This window comes from Oikopleura dioica, chromosome 2, assembly GCF_907165135.1.
Source record: "Oikopleura dioica chromosome 2, OKI2018_I68_1.0, whole genome shotgun sequence".
NCBI lineage: Eukaryota > Metazoa > Chordata > Appendicularia > Copelata > Oikopleuridae > Oikopleura > Oikopleura dioica.
The window spans coordinates 4786433-4812884 of NC_137292.1; the positions used below are offsets into that span (position 1 = coordinate 4786433).

General features: G+C 43.0%; 8 protein-coding genes and 3 long non-coding RNA genes across 13 annotated transcripts; 9 read left to right on the forward strand and 2 right to left on the reverse strand.

Annotated features, from left to right (window-relative positions):
* The first annotated feature begins 89 nt into the window (after positions 1-89).
* Positions 90-966, forward strand: LOC145699524 (uncharacterized). Of its 2 annotated transcripts, none has more exons than XR_014134033.1 (6): positions 90-143; positions 186-272; positions 318-392; positions 467-694; positions 733-811; positions 864-966. It is a non-coding gene; the product is annotated as an uncharacterized LOC145699524 (long non-coding RNA). The 2 variants fall into 2 exon arrangements; XR_014134034.1 differs by having other exon boundaries at positions 96-143.
* Positions 967-1260: 294 nt separating this feature from the next.
* LOC145697810 (uncharacterized) lies at positions 1261-2982 on the forward strand. Its single transcript, XM_081775022.1, has 3 exons — positions 1261-2142; positions 2181-2762; positions 2810-2982. Exons 1-3 carry the CDS (start codon positions 1261-1263, stop codon positions 2846-2848), a joined length of 1503 nt encoding a protein of 500 aa, XP_081631148.1. The 3' UTR covers positions 2849-2982.
* A 604-nt stretch (positions 2983-3586) lies between these two features.
* LOC145697370 (uncharacterized) lies at positions 3587-3998 on the forward strand. The gene is made up of 2 exons (XR_014133870.1): positions 3587-3791; positions 3872-3998. It is a non-coding gene; the product is annotated as an uncharacterized LOC145697370 (long non-coding RNA).
* LOC145697363 (baeyer-Villiger monooxygenase-like) lies at positions 3944-5956 on the reverse strand. Its single transcript, XM_081774555.1, has 5 exons — positions 5848-5956; positions 5004-5694; positions 4625-4961; positions 4303-4584; positions 3944-4260 (listed from the first exon to the last, which is right to left on the reverse strand). The coding sequence occupies exons 2-5, from the start codon at positions 5679-5681 to the stop codon at positions 3956-3958; spliced, it is 1602 nt and encodes a 533-aa protein (XP_081630681.1). The 5' UTR covers positions 5682-5694; positions 5848-5956; the 3' UTR covers positions 3944-3955.
* Positions 5957-6045: 89 nt separating this feature from the next.
* Positions 6046-9202, reverse strand: LOC145697368 (peptidylglycine alpha-amidating monooxygenase-like). Its single transcript, XM_081774561.1, is given in 7 exon segments — positions 6046-6239; positions 6283-6454; positions 6561-7111; positions 7154-7584; positions 7587-7774; positions 7821-8210; positions 8275-9202. Coding segments are annotated over 6 exon segments (2340 nt in total). The 5' UTR covers positions 8885-9202; the 3' UTR covers positions 6046-6239; positions 6283-6284.
* A 172-nt stretch (positions 9203-9374) lies between these two features.
* Positions 9375-10807, forward strand: LOC145697369 (uncharacterized). Its single transcript, XM_081774562.1, is given in 6 exon segments — positions 9375-9529; positions 9652-9761; positions 9825-9847; positions 9850-10067; positions 10113-10205; positions 10641-10807. Coding segments are annotated over 6 exon segments (609 nt in total). The 5' UTR covers positions 9375-9455; the 3' UTR covers positions 10732-10807.
* A 502-nt stretch (positions 10808-11309) lies between these two features.
* Positions 11310-11888, forward strand: LOC145697367 (uncharacterized). Its single transcript, XR_014133869.1, has 3 exons — positions 11310-11440; positions 11486-11570; positions 11614-11888. It is a non-coding gene; the product is annotated as an uncharacterized LOC145697367 (long non-coding RNA).
* Positions 11889-12276: 388 nt separating this feature from the next.
* LOC145697811 (uncharacterized) lies at positions 12277-14483 on the forward strand. The gene is made up of 5 exons (XM_081775023.1): positions 12277-12653; positions 12700-13153; positions 13201-13440; positions 13936-14017; positions 14467-14483. The coding sequence occupies exons 2-5, from the start codon at positions 12980-12982 to the stop codon at positions 14481-14483; spliced, it is 513 nt and encodes a 170-aa protein (XP_081631149.1). The 5' UTR covers positions 12277-12653; positions 12700-12979.
* On the forward strand, positions 14099-22815 carry LOC145697364 (uncharacterized). 2 transcript variants are annotated; one of them, XM_081774556.1, is made up of 6 exons: positions 14099-14330; positions 14374-14842; positions 14936-15205; positions 15246-15464; positions 21998-22332; positions 22418-22815. In XM_081774556.1, the coding sequence occupies exons 2-5, from the start codon at positions 14497-14499 to the stop codon at positions 22105-22107; spliced, it is 945 nt and encodes a 314-aa protein (XP_081630682.1). In that variant the 5' UTR covers positions 14099-14330; positions 14374-14496; the 3' UTR covers positions 22108-22332; positions 22418-22815. The 2 variants fall into 2 exon arrangements, with proteins under 2 accessions (XP_081630682.1, XP_081630683.1); XM_081774557.1 differs by having other exon boundaries at positions 14099-14842.
* LOC145697812 (small ribosomal subunit protein uS9m-like) lies at positions 22146-25032 on the forward strand. The gene is made up of 7 exons (XM_081775024.1): positions 22146-22332; positions 22418-22826; positions 22893-23359; positions 23418-23627; positions 23668-24055; positions 24232-24354; positions 24397-25032. The coding sequence occupies exons 1-5, from the start codon at positions 22146-22148 to the stop codon at positions 23814-23816; spliced, it is 1422 nt and encodes a 473-aa protein (XP_081631150.1). The 3' UTR covers positions 23817-24055; positions 24232-24354; positions 24397-25032.
* A 522-nt stretch (positions 25033-25554) lies between these two features.
* On the forward strand, positions 25555-26444 carry LOC145697365 (coiled-coil domain-containing protein 124-B-like). The gene is made up of 4 exons (XM_081774558.1): positions 25555-25821; positions 25866-26042; positions 26084-26191; positions 26249-26444. Exons 1-4 carry the CDS (start codon positions 25590-25592, stop codon positions 26371-26373), a joined length of 642 nt encoding a protein of 213 aa, XP_081630684.1. The 5' UTR covers positions 25555-25589; the 3' UTR covers positions 26374-26444.
* Positions 26445-26452: the final 8 nt, after the last annotated feature.

The window sequence follows — 26452 nt, forward strand, 5'->3', positions numbered from 1 at the left end:
TAAGGCCACAATCGATCAGAAGACAATTTCGCCGCAATTATCTTTCGACGATTGAGATGAAATTTGCAAATTATACCGGCATTATAAAATCCATTTCTTCCTCCGCTCAATATCGAGTTTTGAAGATGGAAGTCAATGCTAAGGTGACTAGAGAAAGTTTATCATTTTCAGGGTATTTTTTTTAGGAAAATAAATTTCTGCTGAACAATATTCCCTGCGTGATTCCGATCAATTGCAAGCCGATTGAAAGCGTAATGACCTACAATATCCAGGTAGAAGAACCGATTCTAGAGCTAGAAAAACAAGATTTTTTTCAGACAAAACTGAGGGTTCAAACTTTCACGGCGCTAGATCAGCTGATGGTCAACGACACTTGCAACTGCTCCATCCAGGTTTTGGTTAAGACTTTTCCGCCTCTTCGATCTTTTGATACAGTCAGGTTGACAGTCATAAACCGAGAAAAAAGGAGTGCATTCACGAGGATCAGGCAAAATACGAAAGAAAAGTCGTTCAAAAATAACTGTCAAGATTTTAGAAGTCGTTCTTTCTACCAAATGACTATCTTTCTCCCACTCACAAGAATTATCCTTTTTTTTTTGAAGAATGAGCGTTTCCGGCAAATACGAGTTTCAAAGCTTGGCTTCAAAAATGTCCACTCGGTCCACGGAAGAGACAGTTTCAGCTCCATCGCCAGGTTTGTTTTTTCGAATTCGGAAAATCAAAAATTTTTAGTGCAAATGAAACCTGTTGAAAGAAGACTTCCAGAGAAAATCCAACACTTGGAGAACCAGGTCGTCGAGTCCAATCAAGAGTAAGCCCTTATCACGACTCTGAGACCTTCTATCTTGATATTCGTTTTCTAGCTTGGATGTGAAAGCAAGTGTAAAAGTGGTGACACGAGTTCAACTCGCTGGCGTCAAAATTTCAACTGACTGTTTTTGCAATGATAAATAAATCTTTCAAGAAAGACTTTTTTTTTTTTCAAAATTAAAAATTTTTATCATCAATGAAAATTGCAATAAAAAAGGGAATAGTAAGAAAAGCTGTCTGGAAAGTGTCTAATTTGCTGTTTCTGTTGAATAAAATTCGTTTCTAACGCTTGGTCGTGGAAAATTGATTGGAGCTTTTTGGACAGTTCTGAGATTCTAACCGCGGCACTGTCTTCCGTTCCTTGTTAGCGCTACTCACAAGTGTCAAAATTACCATATTCTTTCTATAAAAACGTAGTCCTTGTCTTCTGCCATCTTTTTCCAGAGGAAAATGTCGATTCTTTCGAGGACAGTGAGAGGGCTAGATAATTGGCAAAATTGCCCGGCGCCAGTTTTGCCAGCGAATGCAGAGAAATTTATTTGCTCCGGGAAGAAATGCAGGGTAAAGTGCAAAGCAGGCTTCTATCCGACCGGGAAACAACGAGTCAAATGCCGCCTCAACCCCGAGAAGGGCAACTTCTGGACCTCTTCTTTCAACCCTTGCGCTACCTGCTCCGACCTCACTTCTCTTTCTACCTCCTCGTTTCTTTCCTCTTGCTCAGTCAACTCCGCTGGTGCCAAGAAATGCACCGTTTCATGCCCGCAAACTGAGCTTCTCTCGATCGAAAACGAAATTTACGACGAAAAAACGCTCAAATGTCGCTGTCGCAGAGCCGATTCTTTCCAATGCTTTTGGTACAAACTTGATCTTGAAAAGGTCAACGTTTCAAAGATCAAATGTTTGCCGGACGAAGCAACAACAACGACAACTACCGGTTCGAGCGTTCCAATGACGACAACGGAGACATGCACTCAGTTCGGTTTCTATGATGAGATGAATAACGTCGTTTGCTGCTCACAAATCTCAAACTGGGGACCAGCTGATTTTGCAGGTGGAAATTGCTTTGGAGCACACACAACAACAACAACGACTACAACGACCACCACGACATCCACGACAACAACGACAACGACGGAAGATCCAACAACAGAGCTGCTTGCAACCACAGCTACAACAACTCAACCATTCGTTTTTGAAAATCTCAGCGACTTGATTCCAAATGGATTGGAAACATGCTCGAATTTGGAAAATGGATTCGGAGGAGGGAGAATTTTTAACGGCCAAGAAGTTGATCCATTTTCATGGCCTTGGATTGTCAATATGTTTTTTCAGGTAAGAAATCCATCATTCATCTTTTCATGAATTTGAAGACGGAAGCACAAATGAGCCAAGGCGGCGCTTCCATCTGCGGCGGAACCATCATCCATTCCAACTGGGTTTTGACCGCTGCTCATTGCTGTGAAGAAAATGCACGTGTTTTTGGCCGCTTTGGTCAGCACAACATGAATGGAGCTGATTCCGGAGAATTCACACTTTCGTCTGAAAATTTCATAATCCATCAAGGGCGGACGGCTTCGGCGAGGAACAATGATTTCTGCTTGGTAAAGTTCGACAACTCGATTAGTCAAGCGGGAGAGGAGAATTGTTCTGGAAATTGTGTCGCAATTGCTTGTTTGCCAAGCGCTCCTGTTCCGAGTGGTCAGGAAAGGGGGACCAAAACGGCCTCTAGAAAATGTTGCGAAATCGCTCACCCTTTGAAAAGGCCTGCTGGGCGGCTGGATGGGGAGTCACAGAGCTCAACAATCTGTCATCAAACTTACTCTCAGTTGGCCTCAACCCTCTTCCCCTCGACTACTGCTTGGATAAATCGCATTATTTTGCATCGCAAATTGCTAGCGATAATTTTTGCGCAGGATTGCCCGATTTGGATGGCGATGGCGAAACCGACCCAGGTTTCTTTTTCTTTATTTTTCTTTGTTTTCTATGCTTCTTTTTCTAGGTAAGGACACGTGTCAAGGCGATTCAGGTGGACCGTTGATCTGTTCTGTCAACGGGAAAGTGGTTCTTACCGGAGTTACGAGCTGGGGAGCAGAATGTGCTTTCGCAGGAAGACCTGGTGTTTATGGAGATGTGTTTTTCGTCCGAACTTGGATCACCTCATCAATCAACTCAAACTGAATTTTTTAATAAACTTGGAAATAAAGCGTTGAAAAACAAATGATGCCAAGACGGATTTCGATTCCTAACTAGCTAAATTATGAAACATCGAAAGTGCTTGGGTCACTAGAAAACATCAATATTAGCACGAGCATGTGTTGAGCCAAGGTCAAATGATTTTAATAGCTGAACTCTGCTCGCCTTTATGAAAGCCAAGGCATGGAAAGGCGAGTTTCTCCGAAGAATTGAATATAAACTTAGTTTTTGAACGAAAAACTTGGCGACTGAAAACAACCACGACGAATCAACAAGTTTTGTTGTTGCTTGAATTACGCTAACGCATGTTATGGTTGTGTCTGTAGGTCTTTGATTATGTAACTACTTAAATGGTTGATGATGATTACATAATTTATATTCAGTGACTTAAAATTAATTAATTTCTTTAATTGTGATTTGACAAGAGGGCTCTTCAAATCAAAACCCGTATTTCGAAAATCATGAAGCTCAGGACTCCGGAGTAGCATCTACGAACTCTCCTGACCCCCCAGGGTTAGCCCGGGGTTCGGGAAGTTTCTTTTTGAAAATTCCTGCTGATGCAAGTTGAAAACGTGCCCGTCCACCCTTAGGCGCTCAAGTGGCCCGGCAAACGGATAAAAGCAAATATCACTGTTGAATTTGCTCAGTACAAACGTAAATCGATCGTTTGAACGACCCAGCCTTTCATTCCGTAAGAGAAACACAAAAAACAGTAAATTTTGAAGATGACCGAAGACAACCCATGCCAGACTCTTATTGATCAGCTCGCCGAGTGCCAGACTCAAAATGTAAGATAAAAATGAGCAAAAATGTCAAAATATCATCAAAAAATCGTTTAAATTTTCCGTTTCAAATCAATTCTTTCCAGGGCGAAGGAGCTGAAGCCTGCCAAGAAATTCTCAAGAACCTCGCAAAATGCGAAAATCCTGAATCTGCGGAATAGAATTATTTATTAGCATAAAGGCATAAAATAAAAATCATCTTGTCTTTCTTCATTCATACAGAAAATTGTCAACAGAAACAGTCTTCCCGGCAAAAATGTATTCCATCGTCGTCCCAGGCCAGACAGATTCCGGTCGACCCTCCTTGCCTGTTTGATACCAACTGTTACAGTATTTCTTTGTCCAGACGGACTCGTCGATTCTCGATTCCCACGATTGGAGCCAAGTTTGAACACTTGTTTCTTTCGGCAAACAAATTTGAGCTTTCCTTGCGGCTGCTTTTTCAATACTCGTAGAAGTAGTTCTATCTGCGCCTCTAGAAAAAGCTTGAAGACCTCCTTTCCAAATGATTCTGTACCTATCATGATGATGACCGACGAGTTACCAAGAAGTGTCATCGGGCCAAGCAAGTACACCAAGTTCGGTTTTTCTGTATCAAATGTTCCATAAAAGCTCCTAGGCGATTTCGAGTCCAGCCACTTTAGGAAGGGGTAGTAGTGGACTTTGAAACCAGTCGCCAAAACGATGATATCAGCAGAAATTTCTTCATTTTCTTCAGTAACGATTCCAGAAGAAGTGAACTTGGCGATTTTCGACGAGAAAAGGGAGTAACGAGGATCATTTGCCGCTTCGTAAATCGCTAGAAAAGTCGTAAAAAAGCGCTGGAATGTTTGAAAAACCTGTTGAGAGAATAGCTCTTTTGCATCCAAATCTCATGCCCTCCGCCGGCTTGAGCTTCTCCCTCAAGACAGGGTCTTTTATCGTCGAAGTTCTGTGCCAATGCGCCAAATTCGCCACTCCTCTATTCCAAAAACTCCCGTGAAAATCAAATGCGAGGAAGAGAACTTCTTGAAAGCTCCAGAAAAAGCCGCGTAGAAGAAAGTCAAAGGGGTAAATCTTCATAAGAAAATGAAGGGAAGACGGAATTGTGAATTGCAGCCATCGAGGGAGAACGAAGCCAGCAGTTCTTTGAAATTGCGTCACTTCTAGCGCCCCTGCGTCTAGCAGACCCGGAACCTAAAAAATTTGATTAAATGATTGCCTAACAGGGAAATTTACAGTTTGTGAAGCAGAAGAGCCAGAGCCAATAACAGCCACTCGTTTCCCAGTTACATTGAGATCTTTTGGCCACTCGCCAGTATGCACAATTCTTCCAGCGAAATCGCCTTGATCTTTGAACTTCGGCTTGTTTGGCTCGTTGAAGCTCCCAGTACAAACAATCGTCCAGTCAAAATACTCCACACTTGATTTCCCCTCTTTTGAGAATTCCACTTCCCACAATTTTCGTTCCCCATTCCAGCGACAATTTTCCACGGAAATGTTCAATCTAATGTTTTCTTCCAAACAAGCCCATCTCACAAAACTCTTCAAATATCGAAACAGCTCTGAGCTGCAATTGTAGCTTTCCGGCCAGTCCTTTTTCGTAAAGAAAGAATATTGATAGAGAAACGAAGGAACATCCACCGCGGCGCCAGGATAGCGATTTAAAAACCATGTTCCGCCGATTTCTTCAGCTCTGTCGACGATAAGAAAGTCCAGCTTGAACTTCTTGAAGAAGTATCCGACTGCTAGACCGGAGAAACCCGCCCCAATGATGAGGAATTTCTTCTCTCGGAGATTTGCCGCTTCTTGTTTTGTAAAAGTGACGCTATTTCTCAGCCATAGATTGAATAAAAACGCGATTAAGCATATCGAGAAGTAAAAGATGCCAATCCACTTGAGGAGAAGAATATACATAGAAGTCGAATCGCTAAAAAACAAAGCTTTTTCTGATTGTTTACACTTATAAAATTTCTCTGGGGCGACTCCTCTTGAAGTCGCCATCTATTCCAACTCAATTATGGCCGTTAACATTTCAATTTAACCGCAGCAATAATAGTAGAGCCGAAGTATGAAGATTTACCTTTTGAAATACGCTACTAAAGTTCGTGTACGATCTCTGCCTGCAAATTGTATTCAAGCCTCAACATTCTGAGGATCTTTCTTTTGAATATTTGCTCCTGGGCGTGATGTACTTTGCCTTGGAGCGAGTTGCGCGAGATTCAAAATCAAAACAAGCCCTGCTGGGCGACGTGGGTGAGGAAAATTGTTGTGTTTCCTTTTTTATTTATTATTTAAATATTGTGTAAAACCAGCACAGTAGCTTTTGGTGGTTGAAATTGGAAGATTGAAGAAAGTAAACCATTTGATTGCACAAAGACGGAAAGATTGGTTTGTTTTGAACAAGAGCGAAAGTAAAAAGCGCGATATTTTTCGTACAGAAGAATGAAGATGTGTAATTGTAGCATGTAGGAACTAAACAAGGACATTTTGTGCGAAAATTGAAAGAAAGACAAACCATTAGGCGACGTTCTTTCGTTCGAATATCGAAAATTCTTCTTCTTCGTCGCTTTCGCCATCGTTTTGAAGAAGAGGTCGGTAGACGAAGACTCTCTTGTCGACTTTTTTCCGCTTCCGGACGACGAGAAAGGTGCACATCATTACGAATATTGAGCAGATAATAAATATGCCTATTGAAACAATTGTGACTATTGTACAATTGTGATAAAATAAAAAAAAAGAAGATAAATCCGATGATAAAAGAACTGACTGATACACTTATGGGAAGAACTTTACCTGAAAAGGCTTCCGGCTTGTCTTTGACAACCGCCATCACTTTTTCACTCGCTATTCTTGCAAACATGTGCTGTTCCTGCTTTTTCGTATTGAGATGAAACATGTGCACTTTATGAGGTCGCAGTTCGGCGATGAACAAGCAGCTGCCGTCTTTGGAAAGCGTGATATCGTGCGCTGTTTCTAGCGGCTTTTCCGGCACATATGCCTTTTCCAACGTTCCATTGGCGAATAGCGAGAATCCTTTTTGATCTTTGCCAGTGTACTGAGGCCAGTTATTGATGAGGAACAAGCTAGCGAGGTGAGGACTCCAGACAGACGCGTAAATTGCATCCCCGATTCGATCGTTTTGAAACATCTTGACAAACTGCTTCGTATTGCGATCGAAAACCTGGACTCGCCCATTTTCCCGGTCAGAAATGAACAGATCTGAGCCGGGACCGATAGAGATATCGTGGACAATGTGGAAGAAACCGGCCCCCTTTGGTCCGCGCCGGGGGCTTTCCTTGCCGTATTCTGCGATGAACTGGAAGTCGGAGGAGTAGTGAGCGATTCTAAAAGAGAAGATGAAGCATATTTTCTCAAGAAATTATTACCTTGAGTTACAGTAACCATCCGCGATGTAGAATTCTCCAGTGCTCTGATCGACTGCTACATCGGCTGGTTTGCAGAACTTGTAATCTTCGTGCCCCGGTTCTTTGTCTTTTCCAAGCGTTTTCAGCAACACACCGTCTTTCGAAAATTTGTAAATCATGTGCGTTCCGACGTCTGTTAGCCAAACATGATCCTTTGTGACTGTAATTCCATGCGGCATGTAAAACGTATCCTCTCCGAACTGTTGGACGACATTTCCGCTTTTTGAATCAACTTTCAGAATACAAGCGATACTTGTCGGCTTTCTGTACGCGATTCTATTCGAGTAGCCGATGTAAGCATTTGCATCCCATGTATGATCACCTCGATGGAATACCCAAAGATATCCGTGCTCGTCCGTGTCGATGCCAGCCACTTCTCCGAGATCGGAAAAGTTGACTTTCCAATCGGGGTTGTAGTCGATTGAAAGAAGGGAAGCAGAGTGAGGGAGATGCTGAAGATGATCGATGGGAGCTTTGATGGATTCGAGATCTTTTTTTTTTCATCTGCATCGTCGGGGTCTTCAGAGTGATGATCCTCGTCAGCCTCATGATGATCGCCATGATCGTCTTCTTCATCATCTCCTTAAGAAAATCAGTTGAAAAGAAGCAAAAAATTAGGAAGATTTACCTCCTCCATGATGATGCATTTTCATTTCCATCGGCACAGCTGGTTGTTTAACCCCCGCCGCGATTGCCTTTATCGAGTCCTCCCCTGCATACCCTGGATAAGGCGTCATCATCGTCAAATCATCAGGAATATCGTCGGGAGTAGGCAGATTCATCGTCCAACAAGAGGGCGTGTTGAGCGCTCCGGGATGATACGGAACCGCGTACATCAAGTACAAATTGCACATTTCATTGTCGCGGTCTTTTCCAATGAAGACTTCGAAATCGTTCTTGTTGAAAAACGTACAGGTTGCATGGACAAGATCGCCCTTTTGAAGCTCAATAGAGCCGCCAACGCGGGAGTAGAAAGCATGAGGCCACTGAGGATTGCCCTTTCCGATCATGTGCCAACCTTCTGGCTCGCGATATCTTCAGTGATGGTGATAGAATGAAATTAAAAACACGATAGTAAAAACAACTGTCACCCTTCCTGTATCCAGTTATGACTTGCCCATTGCTATGAGCATGCGTTCTGAAAGCAAAAACCTCTATAGTTTCTTCAAAGTCATATTCGCACTCAATATCGACATTCGTTTGTTTTCCAACTGGCAAGGAAAAGTAAGAACTTCCCAGAAGATAGATTCCAATGAGCTTCTTTGGCGGTTCTTTCGATGTTTCAACGACGAGACCGGTGAATTCGTCGATTCCTTCGAACTTGTCTTTGTAGTGAGCTTCTATGTTGATGGAATGGACGTTTGATTGACCTCCTAAGCGGATGGAAGAATCTGCTGGTAGAAGAAGAGGGCCTGCATCAAGCGCCCAGGAAAAGAGAATTTTCGGATCTTCGCAAAAGACGCTAAAAGTACTCGTCGCCGGTTGAATTTGGTCAATCACATCGGCACAGCCCTTGACGATGATGTGATGCACTTTGCCATCTGTTTGGACGCTGATCTTGTTAACGAAGATTTCTTCGTCGAGATCGATGTCGAATGCAATATCGACGGGGATACGAGTCGTTAAATATTCATCATCATGATGGGTTTGCGCTCCTTTCATCAGCAATTTTACTTCTTCGGCCAAGACCATCTTTTTCATGAACTAAATAGGATCAAGTAGTCATTTAATATTGTCTGAAAAACTTTATCGTCTCTTTAGTTTCTGTCTTCTAAAAATGGACGGATTAATTAGCTGATTATTGTTTTGAGAAATCGATTGAGTTCAAACTTCATCATAGTCGGAGATAAAATCACCGTTAATTATCAGTCGAAATTATTAACAATAGTTTTGAACTTCGCCTGCTTAATTTCGTCGTTATTCAAATTCATTCCTGAAAGAGTCCGAGAAAGATGAATTTCCTCGTTTTGAGCATTGTTGGTCCCCATTTCATCCCGTTTTCTCAATTTTTTTCTGAAATATAGTATCAACCTTACTATTGTTTCACAAGGAGCACTTAATAATTGTGTGTAGTCAAGATCATCTAAGCATTTTCTCTAAAATTTATAAAGTCGGACAAGCAAAAGCATCTTATGGTCCCTGAAGCACCGAAATGCGGACAAGCGCGAAGCACCCAATCAGCGCGCCGCGTCATTTTTGAATTCTCTTGGGATCGAAGATTAGGATTTTAAAATTTAGACTTTTGAAGGAGAAATTGAGAAAAATGGCAGAAATTGAAAAAGAAGTGGAAGAAAAAGAAGAGCCAAAAGTCATCCCAGGAGTAATTTATATTTCGACGTAAGTTTTTAAATAAAAATATCGAGTTTTTCTCTTTTGAATCAATTAATTTCATAATTTTCTTGTTTCAACGTGAAATTTTCACGTTGCTTTTGAATAATTCTTTGACATTTTGTTTTCAGACTTCCAAAAGGGATGGGCCCCGTGCATCTACGTCAGATTTTGTCGCAGTTCGGCGAAATCGACAGAATCTACTGCGCGGCGAATTATCAAAGAAAAAGAGCACTCACAGGTACTTCCTCCTTCCCTAATCAGATTAATTTCATCCCCGAGATCCTCTTCATCCGATTTTCAGATACAAAGAAGACGATTTCAAAGAAGGCTGGGTCGAGTTCAAGAAAAAGAAACACGCAAAAAAGGCGGTAGATCTTCTCAATGGACAAACGATCGAAACGAAGAAGAAATCAAAATTCCAGGGCCAGCTTTGGACCATGAAATATTTGAGCAAAACGCGCTGGCATCATTTGACGGAACAACTGCACTACGAAGAACAAGTTAGAAAGAAACGAATGGACGCAGAATTGAGCCAGGTCAAGAGGTTTGTCAGGACAGAAAATCGAAAAATGGATTGAGAAAATTTTAGGGAAACAGATGCTTTTGTGCGAAATTTGGACGCGTCGAAGAAACAGAATGCGATTGTGGAGAGAAAGAAGAGGAAAGGAGTCGATATGGAGCTAAAGGAATGGTCGCAATTTTTACTTTAGTTGTTTATTGCTGGTTTTCTGCACAAATAGCGGAATGGCCACGACTTGGCTCGGCAATTTGTGTAAAAAATCTGAGTCAGGGTCTGAGTCTCTGCCAAAATGAAAAGCCGCGCAGCGGCTTTTAAAAGTAGCCACGAAGTGGCTTTGCCAAAGCCCGGCAATTGATAAATAAGTTTATTGTGCGGCTTCGTTTTGAAAAAGCCGCTCCGCGGCTATTCATTCAAGCTCTTTGAGTTTCTTTTTTTTCGATCTATCCCTTTGTTGTCCAAAAGAGTGACGGACAGCTGATCTTTTTTTATGTTTATCCTTCCCTACGTGTCAATCTTAGACTTCCTCTGTTTGTAGAAAAAGCCCCCTTTTGTTTGTGAAAAACAAAGCGTGAAAAAGCCAAATTTGCGACCAGAAAAAAAGATCGAAGATCGTTTTCAAAAGAAAATGCGAAAGGTTGTCGAAAAGAAAGAGAGAAAGACACAACTCGCTGCCAAACTCTTCGCTTGATACTGTTACTTTATCTTTTGGCTGTGTTTATTTTATGTTCAGTTACAGTTACAGTTATCATCGAATTGAAGTTAAACGATGTTTTAAAACGGCACCCTTTTCAGAATGAAATGAAACTTCATCAAAGTAAGATGCAACCAGAAAATTATTAAAATATGAAAATTATAAAATGAAATTCTTGAGAGCTAACTGCAACAGGTTCGTCCTTGTATAGGACATTTATTATTTTCTGAAATATTTGATAAAAAATCAACAAAATGAAACTACATGACCTCTTACAGGGTAAGTTCCATCAAAAGCTATTATTAATAAAAATAATTGAAAAAATGAATAACGATTCCAATTATACCATTGTTACCAAAATGGCTTTTTCAAACCAAGTTACCGTCAATTAAGCTTTATCTTGAAATATAATCTTCCCAACTTTAAAATGAAAAAATCTTCAAAACAAATTAATGCTGAATTACCACTTTATTACTGTTAATAAAGTTAAGAGACTTAACTGTTCAATTGACTTTAACTGTTCAATTGAATTTTATCACCATTATTCTTGCTTTTTCTTTCTTTTACTATCAATAAAACAAATGTGAAATCAATATTTTCCTGTCTCAATTTTCGAAAATTTCAGATGAGGAAGTCCTAATCTTAGGCGATCGAAAAATGAGCTCAAAAAAGAATATTCCGTTGAAGGCGTCTATCATGATCCCAGGTTCCTCCCTCTCCCCATTCGCTCATTCTTAGTTCTTTTGTTCAGCGGAAATCCCCAGCTGTGAACGACCAATTCTTGCCAAGCGACTTCTTGCGAAAGGCGCCCTCGGCGAAGATTCAAAAGAAATAATGTGAGGTTTCGATTTTCAAATAGCAATTCAAAACGACTTCTAGTTTACCTTCAAAAAAGACAATAACCTCAACAACCACCTCAGCCAGCTTCAGTGAAGATTCCACGAGTTCCTCCACTTCCTTCGTTCCTCAATAATTTAAATAAAATGAAACTGAATTATCTTTGTAACCTCCGAAAATCTACTGTTTTTTCCTTCAAAACATGAAGTTCTGCGCGAAGAAATATCGCGACACCAACACGTTTACTGTAAACAGATGTTTTTAAGCCATTTTAACCTTTTTTCATCCCTTTTTTTTTGCCGACGAACATGCTCAGTCGGAAAGACACAGAACTTCCCTTTTTAACACTTTTTATTTCAGATAAATTCATCAAAATGGCTGGTGGAGCTCGTATGCGCGCTGCAAATCAAATCAATGAGAAGAAAGTCCTCAAGCGAGGCAATGTTCCCACTACTCTTGTAAGTTAATATTTTCCATCTCAAATGAGAACAATGAGAAACGGGGTTATTATCCTCCTTATAGGACGATTTCGTCCTATTCATCGACAAAACCATTCTTCAAAACTTTCACATCAATTTTCAGAAAGAAACGAACGAAGGAAAAGCTCCTGTCGGCCCACTCCTCCTCGCGCTCTTCATCTTCGTCGTCTGCGGCTCCGCTATTTTCGAAATCATCATGAAGGTCCAAGCTTTCGCTGGCCAAAACTAAACCCTTTCTCCCTGAAAATTTCTCTTCCTGTTCTAATTTAACCAGCGTCCTTTTCTTGACGCTCAAAACTGACTCTTTAAAAATCTTCCTGAAACTCTTTCGGTGTTTTTTTCTTAATTTAGGATCAACAATTTCGTGCAATCTTTCTCTCAAACAATGAACCAGTAGAACAAAAATAAAATCAAAAAAATTGAACAGAAAAATCATCAAATAAAATATTCAGAATGCCTCCTTTTTACACAGCCGACGAAATCGCTGTAATAATGGCCCCGATTGAAGATCCACTTCCAATGCAAAAAATACTAGAAGTCAAGAGAGGACCCATAACCAGAACTTTGGGGGTCTTCGTAGAATGGTTCGGCATTGTATCATATGTATGTAAAATTGGATAAATTCGAGGGTTCCTAAAACAACCTTTAGATATTGATCATTTTGGCCATTCTGGGAATCATCTTCGGCGGATTTTACGTTTACAAAAGAGGCATGGAAAAGCGAAAACGACTCAATCCCGATTTGACCTTCGATTCTGACGACGATGAGTGATTTTTCATTTTTGATCGAGAAATTCTTTCTATTTTTATATCCACAAGCTGCCCATTTATCGAGCCAATAAAATATTCGTTTTATAAAATAGATTCTTTCTCTAGAATTTTTCTTTGATCCTTCATCTTTATTGTTTGTATGAAGAAATGCAGGAGAAATGTACATTCCTCCGGAAGAGCATTATTTTTCCTATGAGGAGATTGAGGAAATCATGAGCCCGATTACCGTAGCGCCGAAGTTGGCTGAAGAAAAGGGGATGAAAGTTGTAAAAAGAGGACCGATTGGAAGAGCTCTCAAGAACTTCTGGAAGGTTTTTGGCATCTTCTCCTATGTAAGTCGAAAGAAAGCTTCGTTCATTTTGACTGTATGTTTTTCTAGCTTCTAATAGCTGCTACTATCATCGGTTTAATCGGTTGGTGCTACTGGGTCCGCAAAAAAGCCGAGCAGAAACGCAGAAGAATAGAAACCAACGGCAGAATCGACTATGAAAGCATCAATTCAGGAGACAACGAGGACGATGACGACGATGATGATGACTCAGATTGGGAGACTGAAACCGAAACAACTGGCTTTTGGGGAGAAGATGAGCCGGATATTGAAGGGGGCATCGGAGACATGGTAAAGTTTTCATTTTAGCGGATTCTGATGTTTTTGTAGCAGGGTGGAACGTTGGGGCAAAATATTTGAATTTGGCCGCCCGATTGCCCGCCCGATTAAAATTTCTTTTGTCGGCGCCGCCCGATGGCCGCCCGACTTTTTGCCCGCCCGATTTGCCCGGGCGCCGACTTTTGCCCGGAAATTTCGGCAACCCCAAAACCAAAAAATATGTAGATTTATTGAAGAGGAAGGATTATTTTGTACCTCGAAAGAAGAAGGGCACTCGTGGAGAACCGAAACCGGACGTTTTTAAAGACAATTTCAGTATTAATGTCCCATAAGATGCGATTTTATCATCCGGGCGCCGACTTTTTTTCCCGGGCGCCGATTTTTGCCCGATTGCCCGATTTTTACCTCGTAAAATCGAGCCCTACGCCGCCCGATTTGCCCGCCCGCCCGATTTTTTGCCCGGTTTGCCCGACTTGCCCGGTCCCAACGTTCCACCCTGTTTTGTAGATGGAGCTGGCGGACACCTTTGGCGACATCTTCGGGCGAGGAAAAGGTGGCGATGATGGCGGGGGCGGCGGTGGAGACGATGGCGGGGGGAGACGGAGGAGGAGGCGATGGCGGTGGTGCTGGGGGTGGCGGCGGCGGAGGAGGAAGATCCCGCGGCGGAAAATCCAAAAAGAGCAAAAAAGACAAGAAAAAGAAGAAAAAGGAAAAGAAGAAAAAGAAAAAGGACAAAAAGAAGAAAAAGAAAAAAGATAAGAAAAAGAAGAAAAAAGACAAAAAGAAGAAGAAAAAACAGAAGAAGCAAAAGAAAGGCAAGAAGGGCAAAAAAGGCAAAAAGGGGAAGAAAGGCAAAAAGGGGAAGAAGGGCAAAAAAGGGAAGAAAGGCAAGAAATCTAAAGGTAAAATTTCGCAAATGAAAAAGTCAGCTGATTATTTTTTTAGGCGGGCGAAAACGAAGATAGCTTTCTTTCAAATATTTCAATTTTTTCATTTTATGACTGCCATTTATGAATAAATATATCCCTATTTTTGAAGACTTCTGTCTACCCTGATTTCTCGATCAGAATGGTTTCGAGTGGCAAAAAACTAGAGCCAGAATTTATCCTTCCTGTTGGACAGCCATGTCTTGATGGAGCGGTTTCGGAGGAGTATTTGTTCGTTCTAACAGACGTGTCCGTTTTGAAGTACGATAAGAACTCGAGAAGAGCTCTGGGAAAAATTGATCTACCAATTGATAAAGAAGCGATGGATTCACGGCCTCTTGGAATCTTGTTGTACGAAGGAAAAATCATTGTCAGTTGCAGAGATGGACGGATTTTTATGCTTTCGGAGGATGGTCAGATTGGGAAAGAGGCTAGATTGGGGACTTCTCCGGGCTTCTGTAAACCCGTCATTTTCAAAAATATGTTGGGTAAGTTCTTAGGAATCTTGGGTTTTCGGTTGGCATTTGGTGTTTTAGCTTAAATCTATTGTTTGTAAGAACTTAAATATAAAGTCCTTTTAGTTGCCATTTCATGCGGAGCAGCAGAGTCAGAAAGATTCATTTTCCTTTCCCTCCCCGATCTTCTTCCTCTCAGAAAACATCCTGCGACGCTGCAAAAAATAAGTCCTCTAGAAGATGTCGAACGTAAAAAGCTTGGAATTCCACTCGTTATGGAAGTGATGGGTTGTTTTCTCTACTGTTCGTTTGAGTCTGGGCAGATTCTGGAATTAAATGAAAACTTGACGGTTTCAAGAGGTGTTCAATTTGGACGGAAGTGTCAACTACTAACAGGTTTGGCCCATTTCTTACGAATTTCTAGCTCTGTTTTTAGCGAGTGTCTGCTTGGAGAATCAGAAAAAAATCATCTTTATTGGAGAAGCTGACGGAAAGATTTCAAAAGAAGGAGAAGACGCTAAAAAGCGAGCATGGGATCTGATAAAGGTCAGCCCAGGCTGCATGGACACTAGGGAAGATGGCAAACTACTGGCAGTCGGTTTCGTGACCGGACAAGTTGCACTTTTAACCTGCAAGAGTTTGAAGCCCCTTTCAGGTAAGTGATGTATTGGGATCTTAGATTCGTTAGACTCCCTCGTCCCCTAAGGTCACTTGCTTATCTAGATCGAGCTTTGCTCGGTCGCCGCCGTGTATTTCTCTTCATTCGGTAATTCACGCAGTTCGTGAATTAACCTCTATTTTACTCCAGCTCGAAATACAGACGTCAAGATACTTTACTCGTTTTCTTCACTCGTCCAGATATAGAGAGCAGGCAAACTACGCTAGAAGTGGGAGATTCAGCAGAAGCTAGGATCCCTTCAGTGGTATCAGAGTAGTCCCGTTGGAGAAAAGATAAATTTTTCCGCCATCGACAACCGAAGTTTCGCAACTTGGACGCTGATTGGCCGTCAGCGGAGTCGAGGGGAACCGAATCACCAACCGCCACCGCGCCGCCGGAGAAACTCCACTCAGAGAATTTTCCGCACCACACCAACACCACCCCGAGCGAGCGCCACCGCACGAGCGCCACCACGACCCACGCGCCGAAAGTCGCGCCCACGCAACCACGCACGCACGCCGGGGAAAACCTAAAATACTGAGAAAAACATAATTCTTTCGCCACTTTTCACCAAAAATCGAGAGAAGTTTACGAAGAATCGACCCTTGGACCAGACCTTGAAATTTCGACAATCGCTGGACAGAGAAATCGTCGGGCGTTTGCGCAAAAGGCACCTCAGCTCATCATATTGCGACTTTTAGTCGCAGTATTTTCTGAGGGCCTGAAAGGTAATCCAAGGCCCATAAACCCTTACTGCCGATATATTTCGAGCTATGGCGGCGAACAAATCACTGCTAGAAACCGTCACCGAAATAAGAAGCATAAACGATCGAGTAAACTACCTCGAAGAACAAGTGCGAAATGACGAATCACTAAAGCCAAGCCTAGAGCCCTTGATCACAGAAAGCAGAGTAAAATTAGAACAGCTCAGTACAACGCTTCTTACCTGCGAGCTCGATCAAGGAAAAGACTCTACGAATGCGACAATGAGAGAAGAAGCATGGGTGGCCACTACCTGGTCTCGTCACGTCCAAGACTTGCCGAAGCTGGACGCCGCATGCAACACATCTTTCAACACCTTCTTGGGCAGAGCCGACATTTATCACCGCGCCTACGTCCGCGACAGACCTTCACGTGAACAGCCTTTCATCGCAGCAGTGTACAGCCACTTCGACTTGAACATCGAACGCTCACTTGGAACCGAATTTCTGAATTGTCAAGACTGGAAATCGGCCAAGGCGCTGCTAGAGAAATCATTCGCCGCGAAGAGTCACTACTTACTGAAGCTAAGCGAAGTTTTCGACGTCGAATACGACCATTCGAAGCCGTTTGCACACTACACCGCCAACGTCTTGCAAAAGATGAACGAGGCGAAGCAAGCGACTTTGAACTCTTACCGACAAGAGAAGTCAGCCGACGCCGGGGTCGATGAAATATTTGACATATTCTCGACGATGATGCTGTACTTGAATCTTAGGAAAGAAGAACCAGACGTTTTCAACGCAATCCTTCCAAGCCTATCAAAAGTTTACGATATCAACGAACTCTGCCGTCTCGCCCAATCCACAAGACAGAATCGAGTTGACAGCGCGACCGTCTCCCAGCACTTCAACAGAAATAAGAACAAAAAGAAGAAGAATGCTAAGCGCGCCAGCAACGATTCTAAGGATGGGAAAGACGATAAACAACCAGAATCCAAGAAGATAAATACGACTAAGAACGTTGAAGATTTCCAACCATTCGACGTTCACTTTTACACAGTGAAGAAGAAGCGACCAGGAAAGGCTTATTTCGCTTCGGCTACCATCATTACGGGCTCTAAAAGTTTTGACGTATCGATGGAAGTCGACAGCGGAGCCGAGTCCTCCTGTCTGTCCGCTGCTTACGTTCCCGACGAATTTCTCCAGATGCTGAAGCCCTGTCCCTTCAAGGTCACCGGTTTCAGCCCAAATATTCCCGCCGAGCAGCCGATGGGTATCCTTCCCTGCCGCTTATCATTCAATGGTGGCCCTGCATTCTCCCTGAATCTCACCATTATGCCAGGCAGTAAATACCCAAGTCTACTGGGCCGCGATATACTAGAGAATGCGATGACGGACAGCTTCACAGTCGACAATAAGAATCGTACTCTCTCATTTTGCTACAACGAAGCCTTCACACAAACTGAGACTCAAGTGGTGAAGCTGGACGGAGTGAAGCGGACCAAAATCAAGAAATACTTGACTACTAGATCAGCGGTCAAGGATAGCGATCGATCCCGCACTCAACCGCCACCAAAAGTCCCAAAGCTGGACGCACCTAACAAGAACGCAGCCAGGTGCCCCATTCAGCTAGCGAAGCAAAAACTCGGAATTACCCTACCAGCAAACGCCGACCCGGGGCAAAAGAAGGTGGTCGCCGAGCTGTGTTTGGAATTCGACGACAGATTCGGCTGCGACGGTCAAAAAATGGGTGAATTCCCGTTCGAGATCGAAATCCCGACTGATGGTACGAGTCGAAACATCAGTCAACACCCGATTCCGCAAGCTTTTCATGGTCAGGTCAGCGATCACATCTCCGAACTGCTCGAAACGAAAATAATAGAAGAGATCAAAGACCAGAAAGGGTTTAACAGCCCGGTATTGCCTATTCCTAAGAAATCTGGGGAAATGCGCTTCTGCATCAACTACAAAAACAGCCTGAACAAATGCCTCTCCGACAAATCCGACCCTTACCATCTCCCAAGCATGGAGGATACGATTGCGAACATTGGACCGGGCAATAAGTTTTTCGCCACAGTTGATCTACGAAGTGGATATTGGCAGTGCCCTGTAAAGAAAAGCGACAGGTACAAGACTTCCTTCCAGTGGGGTGGGAAATCTTACGCCTTCTGCAGACTACCATTCGGTTATCGATGCTCGGGGAATATATTCTCGCGCGTCGTAAACACAATTCTCGACTCAAGCCCCACCAGGAAAAAGATGCTTTCTTATATCGATGACATAGTGTGTTTTGGGAAGACTTTCAGCTGCTATTACAACACTCTCCGAAACCTATTCATCGCGCTCCGCAAGTTTAACGCTAAACTCAAGGGCGAAAAGTGCTCTTTCCTACAATCCGAAGCTCACTTTTTGGGCCGAATCATCAACGAAGATGGAATCAAACCGGACCCTGCGCAAGTCTCCGCTCTTCGTCAGATGAAACCCCCACGCTCCCAAAAGGAGTTAGCTTCATTAATCGGGTCATTGAATTGGATCCGAGGTTTTCTAGAAACGAAAATGGGCGAAGCTATTTCATCCGGTTGCTTCTCGAGCAGAATGAAGCCCATAAACGATGTTCGAAATTCGGCGAACGAAACAAATTGTTTCAAGTGGACCAAAGAAGCGGATTTGGCGCTCAAGGAAATTCAACGACGACTCTCCGAGACTCCAGTCATAAGTTTTCCTAACTTTGACGAGTCTTTTCATCTCTACACAGACGCGAGCCTGTACGCAGCGGGTGGCGTCCTGCTACAAGAGTATGGCGGGAGAGTGCACCTAGTAAGCGCGATTTCCCACACCTTCAACAAAGCTGAAAGAAAATGGAACACTTCAGAAAAGGAAATGTTTAGCATTGTCTGGTGCTGCGAGCGACTGGAAAAGCTCCTGAAAGGTAGATTCTTTCAGATTCACACAGACCACCGATCTTTGATCTTCCTACACAAAAAGAAGTTCAAGAATTCTAAAATAAGCCGATGGCAAAGCCGATTGGAAGAATTCGATTTTCACATTGTCTACATCAAGGGATCAGAAAATCAATTCGCCGACTTTATGAGCCGCAGACCTGGCGAGGACGACAAATCACTTGGATACGACTCTGAGTTTCCCGTTGGTCGCGAGTACGAAATCGACAAGAATTCACCAGTACGTGTCTTCGTCCCTTTCTGGAACGAAAATCAGTTTCCGGAGAAAATCACTTTATCAGAGGTGAAGATACATAAGGTAAACGTCAAGGCTATCGCGGCGCCAATGGAGATTCCGTTGGTGTCAGCGAATTATAATAACATTCTGGACTATCAAAGGGAGGACTCTGCTCTGAGTGCAATCATCACTTTTCTGGAATCTGGTAAGGAGCCACTGGACATAAAATCGCTGGTGAAGGACTCCGACCACCGACAATCGTCTCTACTCAAGATGGAAAAAGCTCTGTTCCTGGATAACACTACCGGGTGCTTGATGTGTCAATTCAAATCTGGCGCGCGGGCGGTGGTACCGGAAGCGGTAAAAAGTCACTTTCTCTTTCTAGCTCACGACTTGTCCGGTCATCTGGGCGAGCCGCGGACTTTAGAGCGATTAGAGGACGTTTGGTGGCCTTCATTTCAAGACGATGTTTCTAACTACGTCCACAGCTGCGTCCCTTGCCTACGCAGAAAAGGATCTGCTGGAACTCGTACCAAACCGCCACTTGGAACCCTTCGTCGTGGAAAAACAGCTGGCGAATCGATTCAGATCGATTTCGCTTGTATGCCTCCCGCTGGCGGATTCAAGTATTATTTGGTGGTGGCGGACACTTTCTCTCGCTACACTTGGTGCATTCCGACGCGGTCCGACACTGCTATCTGCGCTGCAAAAGCGCTCATCTACAAGGTCTTCCTTCCCATGGATTTCTTGCCGAAACATCTACACAGTGACAGAGGTACCCACTTCTGCGCAAGCGTGATTGACGAAATGTGTAAGCTTAACCAGATAAAACATACAATAAGTACCGCATTTCACCCTCAATCAAACGCTTTCGCAGAAAGAGCGAATCGGACTATCAAAAACAGTCTATTCTGCATGGTCAACTCATCTTCCGGTCGAAAAACTTGGGCCGACTGCGTTCCCCACGTGATGCGCGCGCTCAATAGTGTGAAAAACAAAAGCACGAAAATTTCACCGCGAGAAGTTTGGTTTGGCCGAAAAAGTACTTTCACCCACTCTACTGGCGCAGAAATGACAGCGGAAACACCTCAGGTGTTTGGTCTCAATGTGGGAGCTTTAGCGAAATCGGCGGAAGCCATTGTGAAAACTGCGATGGAAGCTGCTGACCGAGCCATGGAGCACAGGCTGAAAAACGAGCCTAAGCCGAGACCAATCCCCGCTGGCGCTGTCGTGTACATTAAGCGAGAAAACCTGACCGACGCTAAAAGCAAGAAGGAACGCTGGGTAGGTCCCCTGAAAGCCGTTTCGAGCAACGACTGGGTCGTCATGGTCGAAGATAAAAAAGGACAACGTGATTTCATCCATCGAGAACACGTGGTTCACGCCGCAGAACGAAATCACGACTTACGCTGGATTGATTACTACGAGGCCGAGTACGTATTCCCACATTTAACCGAAATCGTTAAGTCGAAAGTCCCACAAAAATCGCCTGTTCCTACTTCCAAACCGATGGAAAAGTCCGGGTCGAAGTCGCATGGGGGGAGGAAATCTTCTCAGGTCGCGTCGACTCCGATGGTTGCTATGGAAAAACCGCCAAGATCATCTCTATCACCTATTTTGGAAAGTAGACGCCGATTGGACATGGAAAATCTGGGAGATACAACCGCTACATCTATTTTGGACTCGTCGGTAGCTCCAGCCGAGCCGTCAGATCGCTGGTACTCTGGTGGTACTCTTTATGAAACTGCCGAGGACATGTCAGCTGATGCTACAGTGATTTCGGAGGTTGCTGCGCCCGACAATAGCCATATGTCAGTCGATAAACATAATTCAACAGTAGTTGAGGGCTCAGCAACTGAAAACAGCAAGAAAAGAACCCGTCCAAAGTCTTCACCAGATCGTCAATACTCAGCCGGCGCCGATCCGAATGCGACTTTAACCGAAGTTGGAGCAGCTCATCTCCCGAAACATACAAAACGAGCACACCGTGAAACGAGGCCCGTCGAACCTCTAAACATCGGCACAAACTCGGGTCAGTCATACGACTAAGCGCAAGTACTGCCCCACTCAGGTCCCCTATTCATCGACCGGGGCCTGAAAAGGTACGGAAATTATCACAGTTTACCGTCGCCGACGTATTTTGAGTTCTTCTACATGTGCAGCTACTCCTTCATGTCATCACCGCTCGGACATCACGAAAACTTCGCATCTGATTCAAGCTTTTTCCCAAAAAAGGGTTTTTTAACGCGAATCAGACTGCCTCGACGTTTCGAACCTGCCATGTTACTCATCTTACGCTTATACTCCTGCAAAAATCACACACTTTGGCCTTAGAGGACGTTTCAGTCTCATGGGGGGTATTGGGATCTTAGATTCGTTAGACTCCCTCGTCCCCTAAGGTCACTTGCTTATCTAGATCGAGCTTTGCTCGGTCGCCGCCGTGTATTTCTCTTCATTCGGTAATTCACGCAGTTCGTGAATTAACCTCTATTTTACTCCAGCTCGAAATACAGACGTCAAGATACTTTACTCGTTTTCTTCACTCGTCCAGATATAGAGAGCAGGCAAACTACGCTAGAAGTGGGAGATTCAGCAGAAGCTAGGATCCCTTCAGATGTAAATTTACCAGCTTTTGAAGAATATTTCTTTTAGTTTTGACGACTCACAAGAAAAATATCCATCGAATAATTTGGGATGGTTTTAAATTCTTCGTTTTCGCTGCAGACTGCCTTGTTTCATGCTACAAACCCTTCAACCACTGAAAATAATTAAGCGATCAAGATTTTTTTTAAAGATCAAAATGTTGGGATGTTTGAAATCGGTGCGTGTTCGAATTCTGACGGAGCAAACTCGTCAGTTGTCGATGAAAAGAAATCACAAAAATGGATACGACATGAGCAAGAATAAGCGAAATAATTATGTGCAAACTCCTCGACTCCAGCAGCCTCAATCAAGGCTTTATGAACACCAGCAATTTGAGAATACAGGTGTGTAAATTGGTACTACTCTAGCAAAGTCCATTCTTTCCGGGTCCTTAATAAGGACTCCTTATCAATAACTGTTTCTTTTCAGACGAAGCCCGAATCCAAGAACTCGAGCGCTACCGAATCTCCGCCCGTCATCTCGCCTCAATAATGGGCGAAGACCCAAAAACCTTCAAATACGACCAACAAGTAGCCGCAATGAAATACCTCATGCCCGGCTACGTCATGTACGCCGAAGCTTGTCCAAAGCTCGAGCATCCACACGAGTACATGGGCCAGTATCGAAATCCAGAAACCTTGGCGGCGAAACAGAACATGCGAGTCAACTCGGGAAGACCAGATCATTACTTGTATTTTAACGAAGACATTACTCTTATTGACTCCCTCGAAAAATTGAACGAAATATGCGATTTTTTGAAAGATGAAGCGGCGAGGATCGAGAAAGATTTTAGCACAGGGACGATTGATGCTTATCCAGCGGAATATAAAAAGGAAAGGCTCTTACCCCTATAGACGAGGCAGTTGGCTTTTAATAAAAATTCCTTGAAATAAACAATAATCAGCCTTGAAAAGCGACTTGCCAATCCAAAAATCATCGCTGAATTCGAGTCTCCAGCCCGTTTTCTCGGTTTTGAAACGCTACCAAAAGCATTTATTCAAAAATTTCACTCGAAGCTGCGTCAAATCTCGATGCTGCCAACTTCGTATCTTGCTCAAGACCTTCTGGACAAGTTCTCCGTTGCGAAGAAGGAAAGAATAACTTACACAGACGATTTCTACGCTGTTCAAGTTCCAAAGATAACGATTCTCGGAGAAACATACGAAAACAAATGGATTTCTTCGGCGCTCTGTTTACCAGCTGGAAGTGGGCAGGTTAATGTGACTCTAGTCGGCGATGGAAGCGGGCAATTCGACATTAATGGAGTTCCAATGCATGAGTTTTTCGATGGACAGCCCAGTTGGATGATGGCTGCGCTAAAACCGCTCACAATTTTGCAAAAATTGAATGATTTTGATGCAGTTATTTCTGGTTAGTTTTCTTGATGATTTCTTCTGATCTTGAAATTGAGAATAACTCCGATTTCTAGTTGTTGGAACCGGTGGAGGAGAAATGGCAATCCGAAGACCTCGTGGTCGCGATATGAAAAGATGGTCTTTTGGCGTAGAATCCGTGTACCATCTTCCCAATCGTGGTGCGATGCCTCGACACGGTTTTGATGAAGAGCACGACGCAGCGATCATCAGAGGCGGTGGAAAACAAGCCCGGGCAATTTCACAAGGAATCGCCATCGCATTAGGTAGGCAAGACAGAAAGGAACCGCTGTTGATGGTTTTTAGTGCCATTTGTTTCACCTGAAGAAGCGAAGACTTTAAAACATCTTGGATTGCAACTCAATGATCATCGACGAAAAGAGCGGGAGTGGAAGGCAGGCGCTGGAGCGGCGAAATTAAGTGGTAGACGGACGAAAAAATGGCGAAGACGTTAATTTTGACCTTCTTTCCTTTTAAGATTTCAGAAATAAAATGACCAGAAACCCCCATATTATTGTTAAATCTTTGTAAGAGATCTTTGAATTTCATTCTCTGAAGTTCATTTTTATGCAATTCAGACTCATGGGGCGAGTCAAGTGTAGATTAAAATGGGTCAAGAAATATCTAAAGAGGACTGGTCGATTACAAACGCTAGATGTTTTGAACAAAGATCTCAAAGAAAGGCATAAGAAAGGTTTGTTCAGATCGGTTTGGATTAACAGTGGGTTGCGCAGGTAGTGCACCCTTCGTGTGCACTTTTCTTTCTACGCTTGCTCAAAGTGATTGCGTGACTGGTGCACCCTTTACCCGCTCTTTAGGGGTGCACTACCTGCGCAACCCACTGTACAAGTAGCAAACAATTGGTTTTAGGCGAAGGAGAGTCTTCGAAACCCAGCTTCAAGATTCCAAAGAACCCAGATAGAAAGATAAAAGAAGATCGTCAGGAGAAGAAGGATAGAAGTGACCGACATTTAATCAAAAATGAACAAAAAGGTGAGATAAGCGCTTTACTTTCTTCCGCCTATTTATCTTTAGATGATTGCAAGTCCGTGAAACTCAGTTTTACGATACAGAAAGCTCCAGAAAGAAAGAAAATCGAAATTGAGCCACCTAAACCAAAGAAAAAAGCGCAAGCAGCCGAAGAGAAGGAATCCAAAACTGTCACAATTCCTAGGCCTCGGACGTAAAAAATCATCACCATCAGCCGGTCGTCGTACGGTAACAAGAGTAGGCTCATTCGAAAGCTCTTGAACAGGGCTTTCTGTTGGGCTTATAAAAAAACTGGGCCCTGTCCTCCTTTTTCGAGATATTTGATTTTGAAGGTAAGCTTCGAAAAATATTTTTCAAAATAACTCGTAACAGAAAAGGAGGGCCCAGTTTTTTTATCGGTCAAATAGAAAGCCCTTATCAAGACCTTTCGAATGAGCTCTCTCATGTTCCCGTACGATGACCGGATGGTGAAAATCGTCTTTTTTACGTCCGAGGCCTAACAATTCCAAAAGAATTCAAGAAAATTGCAAAGAAATTCGGACTGCCAGAAGATCATCTTGAGTTTTTCTACGAGCACAGAGAGTCTTTTAACTGGGAAATCAAAAAAGAAGTCGTCGTTCATTGCACCGAGCCTGGTTGTAAACTTACTATTCAGGCTGCTAAAGGATGTCTTAATGACCACATGATCTCTGTTCACGACTATAGAGATATTTCGTGTGGTAAAACTGACTGCGCATTTGTTGCTTATTCTCAGAAGAATCTTAATCACCATCACAACGCTTTCCACGGGCATGGACGTACTCCTACAAAACGTGCAAATCACTCGTGTCCTTATTCTTCATGTAATAATTTTTTCGGGAACACTGGCGACCTAGCAAATCATGTAAACACGCACAAAAATATTGTTTTCTCTTGTGATTTCTGTCCCTATCGAGCTGTTCAGTATAATAACTTGTCCTACCATCTGAAAAAGCACTTCAAGATAAAAGATTATAAATGTGAGATCTGTTCTAGCTCCTTTATAAGACGTGGTACTTTAGTCCGACATAAAATGACTGCTCATAATACTGAGGGCTTCGAATGCACATACTGCAATCTTTCATTCCCTACTCTTCGTAAATTATATGTGCACCGAAAAACATGTACAGAACGACTAAAGCACTCCAGACTTCTCTAACTGACGATTTGTTAAACTCATCTTACTCACGAAATAATCCGTAACTTTTTTTTCAGAATAAATGGGGTTCAAGGGTGAGAACCAGAAGGCAGTCGATGCTCGAGCTCGAAAAGCCGACGCAGCGGCTTCGAAAAAAGCCGCAGAAAACAAGGCTAAAGAAGACGCTGCTTGGGTCGATAATGATAAACATGTGAATAAAAAAATTAACAGAGCTGAAGATGCAGTGGCAAAGAGAGAAGCAGAACTTGCGAGAAAGAAGGAAAACCAGCAGCTTTATGAACAAGAGATGGCTGGTAGGGAAGTGCAATTTGTTACTGTGTCTAAATCTGAATTCTAGCGGCAGTTTCAAAGCCAAAGGGAAAGAAAAACCAAGGAGCGTCGACAAAAGTGAGCAGGGCACAAATAATCGCCGCCCAGAGAGCTGCTCTAGAAGCTCAAACGAATAAACACAAAAAAGCTTCTTCAAAGATTGTTGTTCAAAGCGATGAATTAGTGGACAACATCAACCGCCTCGGTAATCGTTTTTGGATAATGATTGTTGAAATACTCTTTTAGAAATCGAGGGAGACGCTAGAAATGTCGAAGAAGCTATTGATGTTCTTACTGGCGACGGTAAGAAGGTCGATAAGCATCCAGAGAAGCGAATGAAAGCTGCTTTTAACGGTATGAGAGTCTATTATTTGCCATGTTTTTATACAGAAACTTCATTCTTGTCTTTAGATTTCGAGCAAAAACGATATAGAGGCTTGAAAGAAGAGAACCCAACTTTAAAAAGATCTCAGCTGAAGGAACTTTTATGGAAAGAATGGCAAAAATCACCTGAAAATCCGATGAATCAACTTTAATCTCAACATTTTTCCTAATTTTTTCCTCTCTTGTTCAAAGTATCTGTCTTGCAATCGCTAACTACTCAATTTTATAAAA

Bases quoted from the DNA above. Each gene is read 5' to 3' on its own strand.
- LOC145697363 (XM_081774555.1), bottom strand. From the start codon at position 5,681: ATGTATATTCTTCTCCTCAAGTGGATTGGCATCTTTTACTTCTCGATA. The intron at 4,962-5,003 runs GTAAATTTCCCT...CAAATTTTTTAG, and splicing joins GCTCTTCTGCTTCACAAACT to GTTCCGGGTCTGCTAGACGC. The intron at 4,585-4,624 runs GTTTTTCAAACA...CGACTTTTCTAG, and splicing joins AAGAGCTATTCTCTCAACAG to CGATTTACGAAGCGGCAAAT.
- LOC145697365 (XM_081774558.1), top strand. From the start codon at position 25,590: ATGGGGTTCAAGGGTGAGAACCAGAAGGCAGTCGATGCTCGAGCTCGA. The intron at 25,822-25,865 runs GTAGGGAAGTGC...TCTGAATTCTAG, and splicing joins TTATGAACAAGAGATGGCTG to CGGCAGTTTCAAAGCCAAAG. The intron at 26,043-26,083 runs GTAATCGTTTTT...ATACTCTTTTAG, and splicing joins GGACAACATCAACCGCCTCG to AAATCGAGGGAGACGCTAGA.
- LOC145697364 (XM_081774557.1), top strand. From the start codon at position 14,497: ATGGTTTCGAGTGGCAAAAAACTAGAGCCAGAATTTATCCTTCCTGTT. The intron at 14,843-14,935 runs GTAAGTTCTTAG...AAGTCCTTTTAG, and splicing joins CATTTTCAAAAATATGTTGG to TTGCCATTTCATGCGGAGCA. The intron at 15,465-21,997 runs GTAAGTGATGTA...TATTTCTTTTAG, and splicing joins GAGTTTGAAGCCCCTTTCAG to TTTTGACGACTCACAAGAAA.
- LOC145697810 (XM_081775022.1), top strand. From the start codon at position 1,261: ATGTCGATTCTTTCGAGGACAGTGAGAGGGCTAGATAATTGGCAAAAT. The intron at 2,143-2,180 runs GTAAGAAATCCA...ATGAATTTGAAG, and splicing joins TTGTCAATATGTTTTTTCAG to ACGGAAGCACAAATGAGCCA. The intron at 2,763-2,809 runs GTTTCTTTTTCT...TTCTTTTTCTAG, and splicing joins CGATGGCGAAACCGACCCAG to GTAAGGACACGTGTCAAGGC.
- LOC145697812 (XM_081775024.1), top strand. From the start codon at position 22,146: ATGTTGGGATGTTTGAAATCGGTGCGTGTTCGAATTCTGACGGAGCAA. The intron at 22,333-22,417 runs GTGTGTAAATTG...GTTTCTTTTCAG, and splicing joins CCAGCAATTTGAGAATACAG to ACGAAGCCCGAATCCAAGAA. The intron at 23,628-23,667 runs GTAGGCAAGACA...GATGGTTTTTAG, and splicing joins AGGAATCGCCATCGCATTAG to TGCCATTTGTTTCACCTGAA.
- LOC145697811 (XM_081775023.1), top strand. From the start codon at position 12,980: ATGTACATTCCTCCGGAAGAGCATTATTTTTCCTATGAGGAGATTGAG. The intron at 13,154-13,200 runs GTAAGTCGAAAG...ATGTTTTTCTAG, and splicing joins TTTTTGGCATCTTCTCCTAT to CTTCTAATAGCTGCTACTAT. The intron at 13,441-13,935 runs GTAAAGTTTTCA...CCTGTTTTGTAG, and splicing joins AAGGGGGCATCGGAGACATG to ATGGAGCTGGCGGACACCTT.